This window comes from Protopterus annectens, chromosome 10.part0 (assembly GCF_019279795.1).
Source record: "Protopterus annectens isolate FY-2018-M chromosome 10.part0, PAN1.0, whole genome shotgun sequence".
Lineage (NCBI taxonomy): Eukaryota > Metazoa > Chordata > Ceratodontiformes > Protopteridae > Protopterus > Protopterus annectens.
Genome location: NC_056744.1, coordinates 81757771 through 81777292, shown reverse-complemented (window position 1 = coordinate 81777292; position 19522 = coordinate 81757771). Strand labels below are relative to the sequence as shown.

Genomic DNA, 19522 nt, shown 5'->3' with positions numbered 1-19522 from the left:
ATTGAGAAGCCCAAAAAGGTACACAACTCTGAAGTGGGACGTCTCCCCCTAACTAGACAGTGACTTGCAGCCAAATAGTGGTGCAAATAGATTGCAGCACTAGTGGATAAAGATATACGATCAACAAGATGAGGAAGGAGGAGGCACTGAAGTGGAACGATAAACAGTCATTCCCCACAGCACTTTAAATTATATGTTAGATAATGAATGTCTGTTAGAGTGCATGCCTGTGGATGTATATTTGTGTGCGTGTGTGTGTATGTTTGTCTGTGTATGAGTGTGTGTGTGTGTGTGTGTGTGTGTGTGTGTGTGTGTGTGTGTGTGTGTGTGTATATGTTTGTCCATGTGTGTATGTGTGTTTGTCCATGTGTGCGCGCGCGAGCATGTTTGTCCATGTGTGTGCATATGTGTGTGTGTGCATATGTGTGTGTGTGTGTGTGTGTGTGTGTGTGTGTGTAGTGGTTTTGGTGATGATGTGGAGCATACCTCTCAACCTCTTACTGCAAGAAATCTCAACAAAACTATAAATAATGGGGGGACAAAGGCCCAAAAATGGGGACAATTTTTAAATATTGCTCTTACAAACTTAGAAAGTTGACAGAATAACAGGTTTTGCATTAATATGAATTTTCTGAATGATATGAAGTCTGAAACTCAAATGTATGTCATTAATTTCTGACTTCAATTTTCAATGATTTGCCAATGAGTTCCTAGAAAATCACAATTTTGTGACAAATGGACCAAAAATATGAAGCAAAAATCTGGACATTCAACAAAAATCTGTACAGCTGAGAGGTATGAGTGGAGTTCTGAGAATGGGAGTGTATGGGGAGGGGACTTATTTGTCAAGATGGAAGAAAACATGATGCTTGCCAACATTTGAAAACAGATATATTGCATGCTTGGAGGAGCATGAAAGTGCTCTTACAGTGAAGAATAGATTTCAGTATTAGAAAAAATTAATTTTATTGCATTTTATTTATTGGTTGCATCATTGAAAAAAGTACATTTGTTTAACTTCATTTGTTTATAAAAGCTGCATTTTTAATATCCTACATTATTTTATTGTGATGTTATAAATTATCAAAGTGATGATTATGTATAGCATGGATGGTGTTTATTACATATTGAATGCAAAGTGTTCTTTCAAAATGTGAAGACATTGTTTTTTGTTTTTTAAACTAATCCACTGGATCACCTGGTGACTCTTCAACCTGCAGCCGATCAGCTGATTCATTCCTCCCAAGTGCAATAATCAAGCCTTACCAAACAGGGCACAGCCATCCAGCAAATTCACTCCCTGTCTGGTGAACCCACTCTGCCCTTTGGTTCCACTGGGAGGTGAGAGAGGGGTGTTGGGAGAGGTCAGTGCATATCCTGCAGATTTACCCAACTCCCTTCCCTAGTGATGGTGCTCAAAATCCTGTATATGTTGGTGCAACTGGGTGCATATGTACATCAACACACAGGAGCCCTTTGTCTGAGTGACTTTTTCACTAGTGCAGTAGTGTTTGCTTAGGTCCATTACTGAAAACAATTCACTTACATCTTGTGGGTGTTACCAATGCCTCCTACCCCCCAGATGGGCAATCTGGCAGTGACTGCTCATTCCCGTCCTACTTTGCCACCCCCACAGATCCCATGACAGTAGTGAAACACCAGTTATTTGGGTCATAGACAGGTCTTTATCCATCTTTTTCAGTGAGATGGGCATGAAGGAATTGTTTTAATCTGAAAAAGTCATGGCTATAGCAGTCATCATATGTTGGGAATAAATTACCACATTTTTAGTTCAGATGAAATAAGAGCAGAGTTACAAAGCTACTGTTACACATTTCCCTCTTTCATTAATTCTGCTAACATGGTAATGGAACAATCTGTCATCTATGTGACTGTGAGATTAAATAATGTAAAAGCTTTGCCCTATTGTAAAACATATTCAGTGCAAGTGATGAAGTGAGGAACATCTGTTCAGAAAGGCTCTCTTTTGAAATGTCAGCACTTCAAATACTGAGTGCCGACATGCTGAGAAAAAAATCGAAACTGCAGGAGAAGACCAACTCTTGAACATCGTTAATCTGGTACTATTGTAATCTAAGGCAATGTCAATGAAAAGGGGCACATCATCTCTCTGAAGACTGTGATAGTCTTGTTTCTTGGTTTATAGTATTTTTATGCAGTTCAGACATATGAGAGCTCATGTTATTTTAATGACAGCTAAACTACACCATGACTGTGGCATGACTTATTGCAATGCTGCTGATACGGGGTACAACATCTCTGCAATATCTGTGCTAGTCATAGACTATAGCATGTATTATTTTAATCCTGTTTCAACAAAGCAGCTGTGCTACTGACAAAAGAGCAGAGCCTCTGTGTGCCAGTGCTGGTATTCACTGTTGCTAGACTGATAGCATAATTATATTCACTGGTGGTGGTCTGATACCATACAGGTATTCACTGGTGGTGGTCTGATACCATGATGATACTCACTGGTGGTGGTCTCATAACAGTCAGATATTTACTGGTTGTGGTCTGGTATCATGCTGATATTCACTGGTGGTGGTCTATGCAGATATTCACTGTTTGTGGTATAGTAACATGCTGATATTCATCAATGGTGGTCTGATACCATGATTATATTCACCAGTAGTGGTCTGTTACCATGTTAATGTACAATGCTCTGGTAACAGTATGGCAGTAATAATGATGAGAGAGCAGAACATCTGTTTGATATTCAAGCAGATTTGTATTGACAGCCTCTAGTGCTGTGTGATGACCCTATCCCCTATGGATACATTCCCTAAAGAAGGCAGCTTGTTTCTTGATAATATAAATTTGTCCTTTGACACCATTCTGACCTATGCTCATCTAACTAACTCAGGGAATGCAGCTGTCTGATAGTGCTGCTGTTCCGAGATGGAAGCACACAACAGTCAAGCAGGTTCTAGTCTGAAAGCTCATAGGTTCACAGGTGTGTAGTAGGTTAATGCCCCTGGAGCCTTTATAAGCCTAGCCCATAGGATTTCCCTGGCATCGTGCTGCCCGACATTAGTTCCCAGTGCCTCTATTGAGTAGAGCCACTGAAGTAATCCCCGGGGTGAATTTTCTATTACCCATCCACTCGTCAAGATTTATCTTGAAGACGGCCATTGAGGTGCTTTGCTTGACATGTATGGGAAGTCTATTCCAGAGCATGGGCAGTCTCTGGGTTAAGAACCTGTCTCTCCAGCATGTTCTGTTGATTGTGGTAATGAGGTTGAGGTCTCTGGAGCATGTGGTGTGGAGGGATTGAGATTTCTTTAGATGTAGCATATCTAACAGTGCTGGGTCAGACATAGCTTTGTAAGTCAAGCAGAGATCGCCTCTAAGTAGGCGATATGAGACAGAGAATAGCTGGAGTTTTTTGACTCTGTCCATGTAAGACGTGTTTAAGGCCTAGGATCCTCTTTGTGAGGTACGTTTGTGGCCTCTTCAGTTGTTGCAGGTGTCTAGTGAGGTACATGACAAATGGGGCATTGTACTCGATGATTGGTCTAATGAAGAAAGAGTAGAGAGAGATGATAACCTCTTTCTACCTTGATGCAAAACCCTTAGTAATGAGATGTGCTACATAGAAGGACTTTCTGACCACAGTGGCAATGTGGTGGTCAAAGGAGAGGTTGCTGTCAACCTGTGTTCCCAGATCTCTTATAACTCCTTCAGTGTTCAGAGGACTACCATTGATGTGGTAGTTCATGGGAACTGAGTTTTTGCCAAAGGGGATGATGATGCATTTTTTGGCATTGAGCTTAAGGCCATGGCTTTGACACCAGTCATTGATCTCAGTGAGGCTGTTCTGTAGAATGTCTACATCACTTAGGGGGTTAATAATGTCTCCCAACTTGCAATCGTCTGTGAATTTGGTCAGCCAGAGTCCCTTTGTGTTGGCCTGGACTTCAGAGAAGTATATGCCAAACAGGAGAGGACCCAGGGCTGATCCCTATGGGACTCCACTCGTGACTGGTCTTTGGTTCTATCTGTGAGCCAGTTTGCAACCCACCTAGTGATATAGGGGTTGATTCCTAGTTTAGTGAGTTTATCTATGATTCCTGAGTGGGGGATGGTATCAAAGGCCTTGGCCAGATCGAGGTAGGTTGTATGAACTGCCTTGCATGGGTACTGGAACCATAGACCCAGGGGGAGGGGGAGCCCCCCACTTTTACAGCTGCAAGACCTGTCGGGAAAAATTAATGAAGTGGAGTTTTCATGCCAACTTGGATTTGTGCACGAAAGTTAAACTAACTAAACTAGCTGCTCTTGTTCTCTTATTGCTCTGTGTTACAGGAGTTATGCTGCCGCTGTTCTGTTGGTGCTCCCAGAGTCATGCCAGTAAGGAGAGTTCTGTTCTTTTATTTGCAGGAGTTATGCTGCTCCCGTGTGTGTGTGTGTGTGTGTGTGTGTGTGTGTGTGTGTGTGTGTGTGTGTGTGTGTGTGTGTGTAAAATGCCCCACTTAGGTATACCTGGTGGTTAGTGTTACTCAGGCTCAAACAAGAGCCTGAATTCTCCACCCATACCACCACTTGTGATTCAGGGAGTTTAGTCCATAGCTCTCAACTGTCCAGATTTTCACAGAATATTTGTCTCATACTTTTGGTCTGTTCCTCTTAAAATTTGTGTTTTTCTGGCAAATCAATGAGAACTGAATTCACTAAAGAACGATAGCCCTTTAAGTTTCAGTCTTCCTGTCTTTCAGAAAACACATTATAACACATACCACTTTATTTTAGCAACTTTCTAAGATTATACAAACAGTGTTTAAAATCTGTCCCTGGTTTTGGGCCTTTGCCCCCCCCCCCAAAAAAAAAATAATTTTTGGCTTTTTTCAGATTTCTTATGCTGCAAGTTAAGAGATTTAGTTGAGTGTCAAGTGGATTTTACAATGACCTGAGAATGTCAGGGGAAGAAAAGTTTAGTGCTACTTATACTACATCATTTGCATTGTTAGTAGCACAACAGGTAGTATATTTGCTATTGATGTAGAAGGCTGTGAGTTCTACTTCTCCCAGATGGATTGCTGATATTGTACTGTGTTGTGCTTTAAAGGGAGTGGATGCTGCAGTTCTATGAATGTCCTCCTTTGGAGGAGTTACCTAGTGATTATTTTTCTGTTAACAGTTTGCCATCAATTCTCCATTGCAAAATTACTACCTCATCATTTATTTTTAATGTAGCATAGGCAATTTATTCGTCAAGGGCAACAGGCACTTTATTTGCAGATGAAACAATGAAATATAAAATTGTTTGATAGCAGCAGCCTCTTCATTAGTTACAGATCCCTTTAATGTGTATTTATTTAGATGACTTACTTCTGCAGAGATTTTCCATATATTTACTGATATTGGTGGATTGTAATAACAGAAGTTTGAGTGACTGTTTATGATTGAAATTTTCTGAAATGGGTAGTTTTGTCATTATCGGTTTATACATTTTGTTTCATTGCTTACTAGAAGACTGTTCTAAAGTACAAATTTAAAACATATTGTAACAAGTGGTGCTGTATTATACAAGGAATATAATTTAGTACAATCAGAAAGGTGAATCAAAGAATGCATAAATGTATGCTTGCTCACAGGATGCAGGAGATCAAAACAGGTGAGGAGACCAGTCACCAATGGGTTCTGTGCTGAGGCTTTTTCTGTTCAGCATACACATCTCAAAAGAAAAAGGAAATACCAAAGGGCTTTGACCGACTAAGTTTGAGATGACTGCAAGCTAGGAGCAGTTACTGAATCCCCAAATTATGTGACCATCATGCAGGAAGGTTTGTCCCAAACAATAACTGGTGCCAGAATCATGAATTGAAACTAAACTCCAAGAAATACATTATCATATCCTTTGGGAAGTCATCTTCTCCAGGGAACTGCCAAATTACAATGCCCCCTGATAACTGACCCAGTTGTTTGGCATTTGGGAACTTGTGTGTACAGTGACCTAAGTTTTGACCAATATGTGCCAAGAGTCATAAGAATGTCTTCCTATATTGCACAGCTTATAAACAAATTGATTGTGACTAAGTCTAGAGAGGTTATTGTCCCCCTTTACGAAGCCCTCATTAGGTCAGTCATTTTGTATAATGCCCACTTTGGCATGCATCTGTCCAGACCGATGCAACAACTGGAATACCCACAGAGATACCTTACTAAAGGATACAAGTCCTAAACAATAGGCCTTGCATGAACCACCTACATAGTGCTTAGAGGTGACATGTCTGACATACAAGACATCCTCTGATCTAATACAGATGGACCTACTGAACATCAACAAGTCAAATGGCATCAGAAATACTCAGTCCAGGTATCTAAACTGAATGTTGTGGAGAGACTGATATATATCACAGAGGCTACTGCTGTTCAAGAACAGACTATCCATTGAAGTAAAACAAAGCTCATTCCTGTCCATATTCAAATGCAACTTGAATCTAAGGCTGGGTAATAGAAAATGTACTCCAGGATTGCCCCTCATGCACTAATGGATAGAGGCAGTTCCTAAATGCTGCATCCCTCACATGGGTCCCCTCAAATTATCTATAGTATGATTACATTTATTCTCACTAGGGCTAATATACAATTAACAGCCATGGCATAGGTAAGACCAATCAGGAAATGTTAATTCAAGCACCCAAAGGGAAACTGGCTAAGCTTAAAATGTCCTCCAAGTGAACCTATGTTGTGGTAGTAAATAGTTTTAAAAAAAATTGCGCTTTTTAGATCACTAAGTGCCCCCCCCCAGTCTTCAACAGCTTCCAGCACCTCTGCTTCCTTGCCGTCATCCATAGCTCTGGTGACTAATTCAAAGAAGTTGACCAGGTTGAGCACGCATGATCTACCCTTCACAAAGCCAAACTGTGTGGGATCCAGAGTTTGGAGATTTCCTATATCCTTATTTATTAGGTCCATGATGATGCGCTCCATAGCCTTACAAATCAGACTCGTCAGGCTGATGGGGCGATAGTTCCCAGGATCTGTAGTTGCTCCTCCCTTATAGATAGGGATGACTATAGCAGTGCGGCATTCGGTAGGGACAAAGCCTGAGGTGAGGCTGTGACTGAACAAGGGACACAGGTGTGGTTCCAATTCAATTTGTAGTTCATGTAGAACACAGCCAGGGATATTGTCAGGTCCCATGGAAACTATATTCTTGGCCTTGGTCAGTGCAGTTTTTACCTGTGCAGTAGTAATACTGGGTTCCTGGCATTCATTTGGTATTGTGATTGGTCCTTTAGGTGGGGAGAGAGGGATAAAGTTGGCACTGAATCTGTCGGCCAGTATATTGGCAATATCTGTTGGCTTGGTATAGGAGGTACCATTGTGCAGTAGCTTAGAGCAAATCTGGGTATTGCCATGGAGATTCTTGACATAACTAAAGAAGGCCTTGCGGTTATCTTTAGTATCTGCCGCAATTCTGTTTTCATAGCTAGCTTTATAGGATTTGATGAGGGATCTCAAACTTTTGTTGAGGCTAATAAGGGAGTTTGCAGCTTACACTGTCTACCAGTTGGGCTACTTCTGTTATTAGCAAGAGTCATGGTGAACCATGCCAGTGCAATTTCTGTGGACATAAAACATGACTGTGAGAACTGTTCTACTCCCTGCAAAAAAGCTGCTCTATGATAGTATTCTTGATAAGGACAAACACCTGCCTAATAGCAGTGCTGCCAACTAACAAGGGTTTCATGCTCCGGTACAAATGTGCCTCTCAGAACTGCACCTTGTAATAGGTGAAACATATTACAGAGCTGTGTGTGATCGTAAGCTGTTGTTCAGTGTCATGAGTCTCACCTACAGCAGTACAACTGCCCACATGTAGTGTTCTGTCACCATTCTAAGCTATACAAATGCCACTGATAGGGACAGGGTTTACTTGTGACAGTTTTGCCATTAGCTGATAGTAACAGGTAGTACTTTAGTACCATTCTGTCCTACAGCATAGGTTCATAGATAAGTACTAGGCAATCAGTCTGCAGATTATTACATGCCTAGCCAATAACCATATGCGGACCAAAGATCAGAATCAAACACTGTACCTTGTATCTGTGAGGTAAACACCCTAACTATTATTAATAATAATAACAATAATTAATAGTATTAGTATTAGACACTGACCAAAGATAAGAATCAAACACTGTACCTTGTATCTGTGAGGTAAACACCCTGTTATTAATAATAATAACAATAATTAATAGTATTAGTATTAGACACTGACCAAAGATCAGAATCAAACACTGTACCTTGTATCTGTGAGGTAAACACCCTAACTATTATTAATAATAATAACAATAATTAATAGTATTAGTATTAGACACTGACCAAAGATAAGAATCAAACACTGTACCTTGTATCTGTGAGGTAAACACCCTGTTATTAATAATAATAACAATAATTAATAGTATTAGTATTAGACACTGACCAAAGATAAGAATCAAACACTGTACCTTGTATCTGTGAGGTAAACACCCTGTTATTAATAATAATAACAATAATTAATAGTATTAGTATTAGACACTGACCAAAGATAAGAATCAAACATTGTACCGTGTATCTGTGAGGTAAACACCCTATTATTAACAATAATAACAATAATTAATAGTATTAGTATTAGACACTGACCAAAGATAAGAATCAAACACTGTACCTTGTATCTGTGAGGTAAACACCCTGTTATTAATAATAATAACAATAATTAATAGTATTAGTATTAGACACTGACCAAAGATAAGAATCAAACACTGTACCTTGTATCTGTGAGGTAAACACCCTAACTATTATTAATAATAATAACAATAATTAATAGTATTAGTATTAGACACTGACCAAAGATCAGAATCAAACACTGTACCTTGTATCTGTGAGGTAAACACCCTGTTATTAATAATAATAACAATAATTAATAGTACTAGTATTAGACACTGACCAAAGATCAGAATCAAACACTGTACCTTGTATCTGTGAGGTAAACACCCTGTTATTAATAATAATAACAATAATTAATAGTATTAGTATTAGACACTGACCAAAGATAAGAATGAAACACTGTACCTTGTATCTGTGAGGTAAACACCCTGTTATTAATAATAATAACAATAATTAATAGTATTAGTATTAGACACTGACCAAAGATAAGAATCAAACACTGTACCGTGTATCTGTGAGGTAAACACCCTATTATTAATAATAATAACAATAATTAATAGTATTAGTATTAGACACTGACCAAGGATCAGAATCAAACACTGTACCTTGTATCTGTGAGGTAAACACCCTGTTATTAATAATAATAACAATAATTAATAGTATTAGTATTAGACACTGACCAAAGATAAGAATCAAACACTGTACCTTGTATCTGTGAGGTAAACACCCTGTTATTAATAATAATAACAATAATTAATAGTATTAGTATTAGACACTGACCAAAGATAAGAATCAAACACTGTACCTTGTATCTGTGAGGTAAACACCCTAACTATTATTAATAATAATAATAACAATAATTAATAGTATTAGTATTAGACACTGACCAAAGATCAGAATCAAACACTGTACCTTGTATCTGTGAGGTAAACACCCTGTTATTAATAATAATAACAATAATTAATAGTATTAGTATTAGACACTGACCAAAGATCAGAATCAAACACTGTACCTTGTATCTGTGAGGTAAACACCCTGTTATTAATAATAATAACAATAATTAATAGTATTAGTATTAGACACTGACCAAAGATCAGAATCAAACACTGTACCGCGTATCTGTGAGGTAAACACCCTGTTATTAATAATAATAACAATAATTAATAGTATTAGTATTAGACACTGACCAAAGATCAGAATCAAACACTGTACCTTGTATCTGTGAGGTAAACACCCTGTTATTAGTAATAATAACAATAATTAATAGTATTAGTATTAGACACTGACCAAAGATAAGAATCAAACACTGTACCTTGTATCTGTGAGGTAAACACCCTGTTATTAATGATAATAACAATAATTAATAGTATTAGTATTAGACACTGACCAAAGATAAGAATCAAACACTGTACCATGTATCTGTGAGGTAAACACCCTATTATTAATAATAATAACAATAATTAATAGTATTAGTATTAGACACTGACCAAAGATCAGAATCAAACACTGTACCTTGTATCTGTGAGGTAAACACCCTGTTATTAATAATAATAACAATAATTAATAGTATTAGTATTAGACACTGACCAAAGATAAAAATCAAACACTGTACCTTGTATCTGTGAGGTAAACACCCTGTTATTAATAATAATAACAATAATTAATAGTATTAGTATTAGACACTGACCAAAGATAAGAATCAAACACTGTACCTTGTATCTGTGAGGTAAACACCCTAACTATTATTAATAATAATAACAATGATTAATAGTATTAGTATTAGACACTGACCAAAGATCAGAATCAAACACTGTACCTTGTATCTGTGAGGTAAACACCCTGTTATTAATAATAATAACAATAATTAATAGTATTAGTATTAGACACTGACCAAAGATCAGAATCAAACACTGTACCTTGTATCTGTGAGGTAAACACCCTGTTATTAATAATAATAACAATAATTAATAGTATTAGTATTAGACACTGACCAAAGATAAGAATCAAACACTGTACCTTGTATCTGTGAGGTAAACACCCTGTTATTAATAATAATAACAATAATTAATAGTATTAGTATTAGACACTGACCAAAGATCAGAATCAAACACTGTACCATGTATCTGTGAGGTAAACACCCTGTTATTAATAATAATAACAATAATTAATAGTATTAGTATTAGACACTGACCAAAGATCAGAATCAAACACTGTACCTTGTATCTGTGAGGTAAACACCCTGTTATTAATAATAATAACAATAATTAATAGTATTAGTATTAGACACTGACCAAAGATAAGAATCAAACACTGTACCTTGTATCTGTGAGGTAAACACCCTCTTATTAATAATAATAACAATAATTAATAGTATTAGTATTAGACACTGACCAAAGATAAGAATCAAACACTGTACCGTGTATCTGTGAGGTAAACACCCTATTATTAATAATAATAACAATAATTAATAGTATTAGTATTAGACACTGACCAAAGATCAGAATCAAACACTGTACCTTGTATCTGTGAGGTAAACACCCTCTTATTAATAATAATAACAATAATTAATAGTATTATTAGACACTGACCAAAGATAAGAATCAAACACTGTACCTTGTATCTGTGAGGTAAACACCCTGTTATTAATAATAATAACAATAATTAATAGTATTAGTATTAGACACTGACCAAAGATCAGAATCAAACACTGTACCTTGTATCTGTGAGGTAAACACCCTGTTATTAATAATAATAACAATAATTAATAGTATTAGTATTAGACACTGACCAAAGATCAGAATCAAACACTGTACCTTGTATCTGTGAGGTAAACACCCTGTTATTAATAATAATAACAATAATTAATAGTATTAGTATTAGACACTGACCAAAGATAAGAATCAATCACTGTACCTTGTATCTGTGAGGTAAACACCCTGTTATTAATAGTAATAACAATAATTAATAGTATTAGTATTAGACACTGACCAAAGATAAGAATCAAACACTGTACCTTGTATCTGTGAGGTAAACACCCTGTTATTAATAATAATAACAATAATTAATAGTATTAGTATTAGACACTGACCAAAGATCAGAATCAAACACTGTACCTTGTATCTGTGAGGTAAACACCCTGTTATTAATAATAATAACAATAATTAATAGTATTAGTATTAGACACTGACCAAAGATAAGAATCAAACACTGTACCTTGTATCTGTGAGGTAAACACCCTAACTATTATTAATAATAATAACAATAATTAATAGTATTAGTATTAGACACTGACCAAAGATCAGAATCAAACACTGTACCTTGTATCTGTGAGGTAAACACCCTGTTATTAATAATAATAACAATAATTAATAGTATTAGTATTAGATACTGACCAAAGATAAGAATCAAACACTGTACCTTGTATCTGTGAGGTAAACACCCTGTTATTAATAATAATAACAATAATTAATAGTATTAGTATTAGACACTGACCAAAGATCAGAATCAAACACTGTACCTTGTATCTGTGAGGTAAACACCCTGTTATTAATAATAATAACAATAATTAATAGTATTAGTATTAGACACTGACCAAAGATCAGAATCAAACACTGTACCTTGTATCTGTGAGGTAAACACCCTATTATTAATAATAATAGCAATAATTAATAGTATTAGTATTAGACACTGACCAAAGATCAGAATCAAACACTGTACCTTGTATCTGTGAGGTAAACACCCTGTTATTAATAATAATAACAATAATTAATTGTATTAGTATTAGACACTGACCAAAGATCAGAATCAAACACTGTACCTTGTATCTGTGAGGTAAACACCCTATTATTAATAATAATAACAATAATTAATAGTATTAGTATTAGACCTGACCAAAGATAAGAATCAAACACTGTACCTTGTATCTGTGAGGTAAACACCCTTAATAGTACTAGTATGAAAACTGACTAACTGTTCATTTACTAAGCATTCTTTTACTTGTTTTATTATGTTATAATATTAGGGGTTACAACTTTATAATTATTCCTATGTCATTTCTCTCATTTGTACAAACATTATTATGGTATGCGCTTTATAATGTTCTTCTATCTGGAGCTTTCCTACCCGGGCCTCTGCTGAAAATGACTTGCAGCCCAGTTGGACTTTCCCGGTTAACAAATGTAACGTAAATAAAATAAGTAAATAATTATGCCTGCCTTCAATATCATCAATGATGAGGCAGAAGAATGTCTGTTAGGCTTGCAGCTGCCTGACAGTATAGCATATGATGCTGTGACTGCATCTTGACTTAACAGTAGAAAGCCATCTGTCCTAATGGTAGTGTAGAGCTTTGCTACCATTCTGACCAATAACAACGTCAACTATAGATTCATAGAATCATAGGTTATTACTAGGCAATTGTCCAACAGACCATTAGGAGCCTAGCCAAAGCAAATTCTACTATTAGTTTCAACTAACTAGAAGCGCTTAAGTTCATATCCCAGTGGTGAATTTACAGATCCCTCCATACACTCATCTAAGTTGGCTTTAAGGAAAGCTACAAAGCTGCTTTGTTTGATGTGGAGTGGGGTATTGTTTCATAGGTAGAAAATCCTCTGAGAGTGATGTCTATTGCACCAGCAGGCACTTTAATAGGCTGTTTATATAGATGTGTGTGTGTGTGTATATATATATATATATATATATATATATATATATATATATATATATATATATATATATATACAACACACACACACACACACACACACACACACACACACACACACACACACACACACACACATAGCAATGTTAGTTTAGGTTTTATAGTGAGCATTAAAGCTATTTCCAGTTTTTTCATAGATGTAAAAGGTTAAGCAGGACTGCACCTTTCACAGCCCTGTAGGACAAACAGAGGCCGCCACACAACACTGTATAGAAGACTGAGTAAAGTAATGCAATTGCTAGTTTGTCTGTCTAACAAGGAGCTCATACCTACGATTTTCTTGGTTAGGAAGCATTGTGGTATTTGTGGTTGGCTGAAGTCTTTGAATAGGTACATTCCAAAAGGGGTACTGTATTTTACTATGAGTCTGATTGGGTACAAGAAGAAACTGAATAATTTTCCCAGATCTGGAAGATGTAATTATTGGTCTAGGCAGAGTGATTTCCTAGCAATAGTTGATACATGGCAGTCATCTGAGAGTTCATTGTCCATGAAAATGTGCTTATGTATGTATTTGTTTTCTTACTTTTTTATTTAATTTTTTTCAGTGTTAGACCTTCCTTAAAGGTCTTTTCATCTTGGGGCGGGCAATCTCTGTAGATTAATTTCAGGCTCATCAATTTAGGAGCACTGTTGTCTGGAGAGACACCTGACCATTGAGAAAGATATGTTCAGTGTTTCATTGCAGTCTGTTAAAGGAAATTATTGTCATTTTTTGTTTAAATCAGCTGAACTAAATCTACTTTATTGACTGAGGTAGCAGTATTTCTGGCTTTAACATGAAACAAATCTTTAATCTTATTATTGCAAAATTCATATTCTGGCCTGGCCCAACTTTTGTGGTCCTCAGTCCTCACCACTGACTTACCTACATTCTGACTTGTGCTATATACAAGTCTTGCATCTTACGAGACATGCACCACACAAATAACTTGCATCGTACAAGCAAAGAAGGATGCAGCTGTAAAAAAAGAATGTACAGTCTCATGTAATCTTATTGTCTAATACATATTATAGTAGAACAGTGTACTGTGACATCCTGTTAGCAATACTTATTATTTTTTCACTTTTTATGAAAAACTGTTGTTTGTTCTTACTGTTCCTGTGTAACTGTATCCAAGTGTTGTAAATTGTTCTTTGTCCACATCCTGATGCTAAAACTGGGACAACAGGTTTTCAGTGGGCCACTCTTGCCAACTTAATACCCTACTCATGGGAGACTTTAATTACCCCTCTATAGACTGAGAATCCTACACAGCATCAGATTTATAGGCAAAGAGATTCACAGACTTCGTAAATACAAACACCCTTGACCAAATAGTGAATATGTCCGCTAGAGGCTCTGACATACTGGACCTCATGCACACAAATATTGGAGGATACTGCACCCTCCCCCCAATGTCTCATCCTCCCTGGTAATATCTTACTATAAAGCTGTCTCCTTCAAAATCAAAATCAACTCTGTAATCCCATTAAAACCATTAACAGTTAGGAAGTAGTTTAAGGCAAATTACCTTTTAAGTGATGGTTTGTCAAAATTCAGTGCCCCCAAACTACAAGAGGACAGCAGCCTAGACAGAATTGTTCACAGAAGGTTTGTACAACTATGTTAATAGCTGCATAGAGGTTGTTGTACCTACCAGAAGTAAGCCACTTTGGTGGCATCCAGATTTAACAGGATATACAACAAAAGGAAAAAATTGTGGCAAAAATCAGGAAGCCTAATTCCCATAAAGATAAAAACTCTTTCATTAAACTAAATAGGCAACTAAGAGGCTTATTAAGTCAATTAAAGCCAACTTTGAGGTTAAGATAGCTTCCCAGGTGAAAGATAACCACAAGGCCTTCTACAGCTATGTTAAAAACCTCAAGGGCACCACACAGCAATGTGCTGAACTGGTGGTTAATGGTCCTATATTCAACAAGTGTAGCAATATAATAAACTGTTAGCAGACAAATTTATTTCCAACTTTACCCCCATACCCCAACCATCCCCCTCCAAAATACCTTCAAACGTAACCCCTCCCACTATAACTAGGGAGCATATACTGGCCGAACTCATCTAAGCCAAGAACACGGCTTCACTGAGCCCCGGTAACATCCCAGGATATGACTTATCAGGCCCCTGGAATCATTATTTAACTATAGTCTTAAAACAGGTTTTTGCCATGTGACTGGAGGATTGCAGCGGTCATCCCCCTTCATAACAGAGGACCTTTAACAGATCCTGTATACTACATAACCCTTAGTTTGACTAGTCTTATTTGCAAAGCCATGGAAAGAATTATCATGGAAATTATCAACAAGGACATACTAGACCATCAGACACTGGCTCAATCCCAGTTTGACTTTGTCAAAGGAAGGCCATGTTTACTGAATCTGGTGGACTTCTTTGAAAAGGTCACTAAGGCAACTGATGAGAGGAAAACAGTGCATACTACCTACCTAGATCTGGCTAAAGTATTTGATACAATACTCCATTCGATAATTGTCAACAAACTCATGGAACTAGATATAAACCCCTTTATAACACCCTAGATAGCTAGCTGGCTCACTGATATGGCCCAAGAGGTTAGAAACTGTGAGGTCACCTCCACAAAAATGCTGGTCACCAGTGGAGTCTCCCAGGGTTCTGTGCTTGGCACACTTCTCTTTTGCATTTACTTCTCAGACGTCAAAGCAAATGTCAAAGGCCTCTGGATAACCAAGTTTGCAGATGATTGCAGAATGGGATCAGCCATTAACCCCCCCCCAAGATGAAAAGACCTTTTAGGAAGGTCTAACACTGAAAATGCTTGGTGCCAAAGCCATGGCTTAAAACTCAGTATCAAGAAATGCATTATAGTACCTTTTGGGAAGTATGCCACCCTGGATAACTTCAACATCAATAAAATACCCTTAAAAGTTGATTCACTAGTCAGGATCTTGGAACTCATGTAGAGCGTAACCTAGCCTTTGACCAATAGTCCTTCTATGTTGCTCAACCTATAAGCAAGATTATGGCATCTAGGTCCAGAGATATCATCATACCACTGTACATGGCCCTCATCAGACCAATCATACAGCATAATGTCCCCTTCAGAATGTATCTGAGCAGGCACATGCAACAACTGGAACATCCACAATGGTTCCTTACAAAAAGAATACAGTGAGTCCTACAATGATTGTCTCAAAGTCATGTCTCTTTACTGAGTGCCATACAAACTTCTGAGAGGCATCCCTGAACCCCGTTTTGATGAGCCTTTTGGACATATGCAAAACAACCAGCATCAGAACTACTAGATTAAATAACCTAAATTTTGCTTGCATCATAACTAGGACATGTTGGAGAGACAGATATGTTTCTCGGAGAGTTCCCATTCTCTGGAACAGGCTTCACATCCACATGAAGATGTTTCCTCCATATCCCTATTTAAATGCAACTTGGACCAGTGGATGGGTAATCAGAAATTCACCCCTGGTCTGGCTCCTATGTCTCTAATAGACAGAGGCATTCAATAAATCACCCCCTATATAAATCAAATTTGTGGGTCACACTTGGGTTGCATGGCTAGATGTATAAGGGCCATAATTGTCATTAGTCTAGTATATACCTATGAACCCTTGCTAAGCAAAAGTTAATCAATCAGCTATCAGTGCATCAAAAGATCAATAGTTTATGCATAGTCATCTGACTCCATTATAAGTAATGCATTTCATGCTGGAGTTATACAAAAATAATATTTTCACACACTGATGTTCAGCAATGTGCATTCAAATTCAAGGCTTGTTTTTCTCCTTTCTAACTAGTTTCCTTGCTTAGGCATTTACTGTTTCCTACTTAAACAGATTATTCTGTCTTAATGAAGTAACAGATACTCCTTACACAGAGATCATAATCGAAAAACTTAGAAGAAATGGAAGTGGCTGCCTTTGTTATCCCCTTCTCTGACAAATCTCAGAAAGTGCATACAGGCCCAGTGCAGGCTTTTGCTATCAATTTCATGGTTTGTCACAGGCTAGCAAAGAAGTGGTCCTGCAGAAATCAGTGCAATGACTGGGGGGTATGAGCAGGTATAACAGTGACACAGAATGAATAGTATTCCATCTTAGTGTCACCTGAATAACATTTTACTCTCTTTTATTTCTTTTCTTTCTATTGCAAAGGATAAGGGAATCCAAAGAAATGATGAGAACTCATGCGTCTGCAGAAGTCATGAAGAAGATAAAGACAGCCTTTTGGCTGGGGATACTGAAAGGATGATAAAAATAAATGCTCAGATCTGCTATTGTCATGGCCAGGAATATGCTGAGAAGGACCACGCGGGATCGTACTTTGCAGACAACCACGATGATGGGTTGGAGACTGAGGATCTGGAAGGAAAACATCACTTTCTACAGCTGCAAGAGTATCACACGCATGTCACTGACGTGACTAGCTGTTGTGTCAAGTACTTGTTGTTTGTCTTCAATTTCATTTTCACTGTTCTGGGCCTTGGAGTCTTAGCCATTGGACTCTGGGGTCTAATAGTTAAGAAATCACTGGTAGCAGAGCATATCAGCCACATAAGCACTGACCCAATGTTGTTTCTGATGTTGCTGGGCTTAATTGTGACTGTTTTGTCCTTGTCAGGTTGCGTGGGTGCTCTCCGGGAGAACACCTGTCTTCTCATATTCTTTACAGTAGGGATTGCAACATTTGTCATCTTGGAAGCCATTGTAGGCATACTTTTATATATTTTGCGGGATGAGATAAGGAACTCTCTGCAGAATGGCATGCTGACAGCAATAAGAAGGTACCAGGATGATGCTGACTTGCAGTTCATAATAGATGAGATACAAAAAGGCTTGCACTGCTGCGGAGTGGAGTCGTATCATGACTGGGAAATGAACATGTAAGTACTGTCTCTTATGAATTATACTAAATGTGTAAGTTAGATTTTTCTACATTAAGTTCCTTGATGTATGCTAAAAGGTAAAGAACAAGATGCACACTGAAAAACATTAGTATAACTCGTGTGCATATATGAAACTGTAATGACTATAACTGCGACTACACTGGAACCTCCTCTGAGGTGATGACAATTTTTGTATCTGTATTATCAACACAATGTTCTGTATAGTTCTCATTTTTATTCTGTTTACTAGAGTTTTTACTCATTTGTTTTATGAAGAAGGCTCTTGGCCTAACTGGGATTGAGACATTCACCAAAATACGATAACTGCACAAGTAAACTACCAGATGAAGTCGTATAGTCATAAAGCTATATCGTTATTGAGCTTTGTATTTCATAACATCAGTAATACACACTAGTGACTCTGTGTTTAAGTTAATACATGGGTAGTTTACTACAAGTCTGAGCATTTTGGAAAACGATGTATATCACAAGACAATAGTATATGTTTGTAAGCATTCTGAGTTATGTATATATTAGCGTGAGTACAGTGTGGCATGTTTATGGATATGCAACGTACTGGCTGGCACTTTTTTCAGAGCATGGGCATCATCTAGTTTTTTGAGGCTACAAAGTATGACAATGTTATATCCTTAGCAAATCCTTTGTTTTTTTCCTTATGAAGTTGTAATCGGCCACCCAGTGCGGTTAAGTTGCATCCGACTCCTGTATTGACCCTAAGAACAACCTACACCATCCACAGAGTTTACTAAGGAAGTAGGGAGTGTGTTTATGGGTCTGATAGTGATCCTGCTTACCTATGTGTGGAACACGTTGTATGTATTTCTTGTTATAACTTGATCATACAGTTCGTGAAATGTTGATCTTTTGTGCAACATATTACACAGCTTCCATACTAGATATCATCTGCATCTTATTGCGATGTGAGTGAAGCCACTATTATATTATGCTTCAAAGCACTGTCAGGGAAGTACATCCCACTCTTGCTCAGAGTAAGTGCAGAACATTCATACCCCAGCAACTTTGGCATTGGGTTACAGCACTGTATCCGTAAATATGTAAATATATGTGTTTTGTGGGGTTAAACAGCAAAGATGTGGTGAAAGTGCCCAAAACATAACTAATAATCCAAAATTAGGCACAAGTTTACTAGAGTTTTATAAACTTTAAAAATGGAACATCATTACACTTTATTATAGCCTGTTGTCCTTTTTCCATCAGTGCACTT

General features: G+C 37.3%; 1 protein-coding gene across 1 annotated transcript in view; it reads left to right on the top strand.

Annotated features, from left to right (window-relative positions):
• The window catches only part of TSPAN10 (tetraspanin 10), a 55781-nt gene that overhangs the window by 5056 nt on the left and 31203 nt on the right, over positions 1-19522 (top strand). The window contains exon 2 of the mRNA XM_044085044.1: positions 17546-18273. Within this exon, the coding sequence (XP_043940979.1) occupies positions 17546-18273 (728 nt within the window). The remainder of the gene's footprint in view (positions 1-17545; positions 18274-19522) is intronic.